Raw genomic sequence first — 4,989 nt, forward strand, 5'->3', positions numbered from 1 at the left:
GAAGCACCAAGCCAGATCTGAAATATAGCTTGAATATGAAATGACAATTACAGTTAAAGACGGTTTGACTGGCCAGTTGCTAGCAGTTAGTGGTGAAGAGACGTTGACGCAACGGAGTGAAATGGACAGGGACTTCCTCAAATTCCCAGAACAACGTTGTCGTCAGCTGACGATTGTGGGCAAACAGTTGAGGAAGGGCAAATATATACATTGAAAAGTTTCATGTTCAGTTGCTTTCACGATGCCGCAGAGCTCCACCGCACCCATGGGCCGCTTTGCCCCCAATACGTTGAGCCAATTAGAGCCGCAGATTCACAAGGAGATCAAGGGCGTGCTGGGTTTCTCGGAGCCCACACTGCTGCAAGCCGCTTTGAACGCCATTCAAGCCGGAGGTCAAGAACAGGCCATTGAGAGTGAGTGCGGGTCAAGTCTGGTCAAAATCAGGTCCAGGGGTTAGTCTTTAAAAAACTTTTTTAAAAATAGAAATAAAAATTCTTATTGGGGCTTGCAGGTCGTTTGTCCACCATGTTGGAGTCCCGCAAGGCCCAAAAATTGTCCCGCAAGATTTACGGGGCCGTGGACGAATTTTGCGTGACACATGAGCTGCCCAGACCCGCGGGGGAGGAGTCGGATCGGGGATCGAGGAAGCGGAAAGCCGATCAGGATGAGGGTGAAGCCACGGTGGCCAAGAAACCGGTGGAGGGGAGCATGGCCGCCATGTCGGCTGAGCAAATTCGAGCCATCATGTCCAACACGAAGAAACAGATTGAAGAGCGCAAACGCCAACTGCAAGTGAGTTTGGCGGCGGCTAAACCCGCTTTGGGTCAACCCACCAGTGGGGTAGTGGGTCCGCAAAAACCCGCACCGGCCGATGCATCGGAAGACAAGTTCAAATCCATTGCGGCGCTGCAAGCGCAGATTCAGAGCCGCATGGAGAAGATGAAGCTCCCCGTGGCCACGGGTCCCACATCCTTGATTCTGGACGCGGAAGGCCGAACCGTGGATGCCTCCGGTCAAGAAATCCAATTGACGCAACACGTGCCCACTTTGAAGGCCAATTTGCGGGCCAAAAAGCGCGATGAGATGAAGGAGCACCTGAAAGAAGGCCCGGGCGTGGTCCAAGTGGATCAAGAGTCCAAATTCTTTGATCCACGTGTGGTGGGTAAGGGCGTGGCCACGCGGGCTCACAAACGAGCTTTTCGCTTCAATGAACCCGGCAAGTTTCAAAACGAAGGCAACCGTCTGCGAATGAAAGCGCAATTAGAAAAGCTCCAGGCAGATATCGCCAGTGTCGCCCGACGTACGGGGATCTCGTCGGCCACTCAGTTGGCCAAGCTCGTGCCCAAAGAGGCCGAAAAGGGTCGGATCCCGGAGGTGGAGTGGTGGGACTCTCACCTGATGCACCCGGACTCCACGTACGCCGAGCCGGTGTTCCGCGAAGGAGCCATCACCAATCTGATCGAGCACCCCATTCAACTCAAACCCTTGGAATCATCCCAACCCGAGCAGATCCCTGTGTATCTCACCAAGAAAGAGCGCAAGAAACTTCGCCGACAGAATCGCCGCGAAGCTGAGAAAGAGAAACAGGACAAGATCCGTTTGGGCTTGGTCAACCCGGACGAGCCCAAGGTCAAGATGTCCAACTTGATGCGGGTCCTCGGCACCGAAGCCGTCCAGGACCCCACCAAGATCGAGGCTCACGTCCGGGCCCAAATGGCCAAACGTCTCGACACCCACGAAAAGGCTAATGCCGAGCGCAAACTCACTCCGGAAGAGCGGAAAGCCAAGGTTCGACGCAAGTTAGAGGAGGACACGAGTTTCGGGGTCCACGTGAGCATCTACCGGATCAAGAGCCTCATGAATCCAGCCAAGAAGTTCAAGGTCATGACCAATGCCAATCAGTTGACCATGTCCGGGTGCGTGGTCTACTACGAGGATGTGAATGTGGTGGTAGTGGAAGGCGGGCCCAAGCAGCAAAAGAAATACAAGCAACTCATGCTGAACCGGATCAAATGGGACGAGGAGACCTACAAGCGATCGGATGGCACGGAAGCCGATAATGGATGTACCTTGGTGTGGGAAGGTCAAACCAAGGAACGCCATTTCAAAGAGATGATGATCAAACAATGCCCTTCCGAAAGCTTTGCCCGCGATTTTTTCCGCAAGTTCCAGGTCGAACATTTTTGGGACCTGGCTTATAGCGCGTCCGTCCAGGACGACTTGTAACATGAACCACCTGGGATATCCTAAATACATTCAATCTACAGCCCATATTCTGGCGCACATGTGTTATTTCATGGTAAAAAAAAAACACACCCCCCATATTCACAGGGGTGTGACCGACATATCTATAAATACTGATGATCCGTCCGAGTGTCCGTTCATGTCTCTGCTCAATCCGAACTCTCCGACGTTCGGTTCTTCCGGTGTCATTTCTTCTTCTTATATAAAGGCACGCACTTGGGACAGTACCATTTGCCCTTGGGTTTGGTGGTGAGTCCCATGCAACCAAAGTGGAACCACTCAATGGGACAGTCCGAGTTATCGCACCCGATCATCTCGCCGTACGAGACTTGCTGACACAAACAATACGTGGGTTCGTTCGGGTCCACCGGCATATCTAGGACCTCCTGCGGAATGCCCACGCTGGCGGCCAGTGAGGCCCCGCCCAAAAGCGGTTCCTTGGGTGTGGCCGACTTATCGGCATGTCCCCCGCTCCCACCGGCCGCCTTCTTTTTGCCCCGTTTTCCCCCCTTCTCCTCATCCTTCTTCCCGCCCTTCTTGCTCGTACCGCCTCCCGCACTGCCCGCATTAGCCTTGCTGCCCGCGGTCTTGGTGTACTTCTTCTTGGCCTTGGATTTGGGCCCGGTTTCGGCCTCGGCCTCGGTTTCCGTCTCGGTCTGCGATAATCGTCCTTTCTCCTTCATTTCAGCCTCGAATTTGGCCAGATCCGCGTCCAATCGTCGGATGTGCTTGTCCACGAGCTCGTAAGTCTGGATGGCGATGGCCACCTTGTCGTCACCATGGATCTTGGCCTTGCCGAAGCGGCTCTGAATCTTCTCCATCTCGACCTTGCGGTCGGATGAAGTGAGGTCGCGGACTTTGCTGAGATATTCGTCGGCTAAGGCGTCGGCTTCTTGGAGGATGGTGCGGTTCTTGCGGTCCAGGTCGTGCATGAGCGTGAAATTGCGCCGAAGATCGCCGGGCAGCGATTCCAACGAGTCCAGGTAGTGCTCCAGATACAGGGTGGAGGAGCCACCCGCCATGGCGTCCAAGATTCACGCCACTCGCCACACGCCACTCGCCACACGCCCACTGCCCGGGATGAATTGATACACTCTCCGTCACCAATCCAGGACAAACGGAGGAACGAGGTCACCACCACCTAGAGACTCTCTCTCGGTCTGCCTGACAGTGTTTGTTTTGACTTACTTTTGATGCTTTGAGGAGCACTTCTGAAAGATCTGAAAGTCAAGAAACAGCTGAAAATTCCCGTTGGGGTGACCGGTGGTAGCTTTTTTTAAAATTCATTGAAACCTGAAATGAGTGAAAATGCGGCCTTAGTTCGATCTATGGCGCGCGCGAATGTAGGGGTGTCGGGATCGTCTAGGTGTGGATACTAGAAGGTACAAATAAGAGTATAAGCTCCATAATGCCAGGCTATATCAAGTTATTATTAGCTGAACAACATAGTGTCAAAGAATTGTGACAATGAATATATGACCAACACTTTGGGGAAAAGTTTCAAATCCTGCCGAGGCAAATTTTCCAACACTTGTGACCTCCAACTAAGAATTAGCCCAAAGGTTTCATACTGATATGTATGATATCTCAGTTAAATCTGATGGAACGTTAAAGAGGATTCTACTACGCCAGATTTATCTTGGAAGTGTATGAAGTTGAGATGGAAGGAATTTGATTGATGAAATTGAAGCGCAGGCCTGATCATGCTTGTCCCACCTCGTACCATCAATCATAATACATCATGATCGATCATCAATCTCACTCCTCAGTCATAGTTTTCTTTGCCATAAGAAAGTGACAAAGGTTAAATTAATCTGAAAAAAAGTAACGATGACCGAAAAGCAGACACTTGAAGCTTTCAGGCCACCCTGACTGAAAGGGTAGATTTTTGGCTGCACATCCAGGCAGGCGGTAAACGTTATTCTCCACCTATTAGTTGGCGGAGCTACTTTTTTAAACTTAACCTAACTTAATCAAACCTAACCAAACCTTACCTAACCCAACCCAACCTAACCTAATACAATATTAATAACCCTGAAAGTCTCTATCTAAACTTTTACAACACATTTTGTTACAAATGTAAAAAAAACGTAGCCTCGCCAACTAATCGGTGGAGAATAACGTTTATCCCAGGCAGGCCCATGGCATGTAGCCCAAGCCCAAGTACAAACAGCCACGCTCGCTGAGCAGAAATTAATTCCAGAGGTTATAATTCAAATTCTTTGATCTTTTCCAAGCCACAAATGTTGTTCTGGCCCGAGTACATCCATGCTTCTTGTTGGGCCACCCTCATCTTGTCATTTCTACCAAATTCAGCTTGTGGTGGACCTCTTTCTGAACAGTGTTTCGAAATTTGACATTTTGGCCTCACGATTTTTAAAGTACTGAATTCCAAATCTATTGAGCATTGGATTGATAGAAATGACTTTCTGTTTGGTCGTTTAATGCTTCAACTATGACTCTTACCTGAAGCAATTTAGTGCAGCTTTATATTTTGATGCGTCCTGAAATCTTAGAATATGACAATGATAATGATGAACTTATAAACACTTCAATTATTTGGGGATTAAAGACAGAAATCAGAATGGAAATAAGGCATTGTAAAATCATGGAAGTGGGGTTACAATTACCGTCAAATCTGTAGTAAAATTAGCCTAAATATAAAGCTATAGTATCTCGATAAAATAAAATAAAGAAATAGCGTGTTTGTACCGATATGTTTTGAACTTTTCACTTGTTTTGTGC

The 4,989-nt window shown here is 49.4% G+C and overlaps 2 protein-coding genes across 3 annotated transcripts; one reads left to right on the forward strand and one right to left on the reverse strand.

Annotated features, from left to right (window-relative positions):
- Nucleotides 1–142: 142 nt before the first annotated feature.
- Nucleotides 143–2,271, forward strand: LOC131889662 (U4/U6 small nuclear ribonucleoprotein Prp3-like). 2 transcript variants are annotated; one of them, XM_059238815.1, is made up of 2 exons: nt 143–452; nt 512–2,271. In XM_059238815.1, the coding sequence occupies exons 1-2, from the start codon at nt 242–244 to the stop codon at nt 2,224–2,226; spliced, it is 1,926 nt and encodes a 641-aa protein (XP_059094798.1). In that variant the 5' UTR covers nt 143–241; the 3' UTR covers nt 2,227–2,271. The 2 variants fall into 2 exon arrangements, with proteins under 2 accessions (XP_059094798.1, XP_059094807.1); XM_059238824.1 differs by having other exon boundaries at nt 155–413.
- On the reverse strand, nt 2,272–3,449 carry LOC131889679 (inhibitor of growth protein 5-like). Its single transcript, XM_059238834.1, has one exon. It carries the CDS (start codon nt 3,264–3,266, stop codon nt 2,430–2,432), a length of 837 nt encoding a protein of 278 aa, XP_059094817.1. The 5' UTR covers nt 3,267–3,449; the 3' UTR covers nt 2,272–2,429.
- Nucleotides 3,450–4,989: the final 1,540 nt, after the last annotated feature.

Source organism: Tigriopus californicus, chromosome 1 (assembly GCF_007210705.1).
Source record: "Tigriopus californicus strain San Diego chromosome 1, Tcal_SD_v2.1, whole genome shotgun sequence".
Taxonomy (NCBI): Eukaryota; Metazoa; Arthropoda; class Copepoda; order Harpacticoida; family Harpacticidae; genus Tigriopus; species Tigriopus californicus.

Bases quoted from the DNA above. Each gene is read 5' to 3' on its own strand.
- LOC131889662 (XM_059238815.1), top strand. From the start codon at position 242: ATGCCGCAGAGCTCCACCGCACCCATGGGCCGCTTTGCCCCCAATACG. The intron at 453-511 runs GTTAGTCTTTAA...TGGGGCTTGCAG, and splicing joins GGTCAAAATCAGGTCCAGGG to GTCGTTTGTCCACCATGTTG.
- LOC131889679 (XM_059238834.1), bottom strand. From the start codon at position 3,266: ATGGCGGGTGGCTCCTCCACCCTGTATCTGGAGCACTACCTGGACTCG.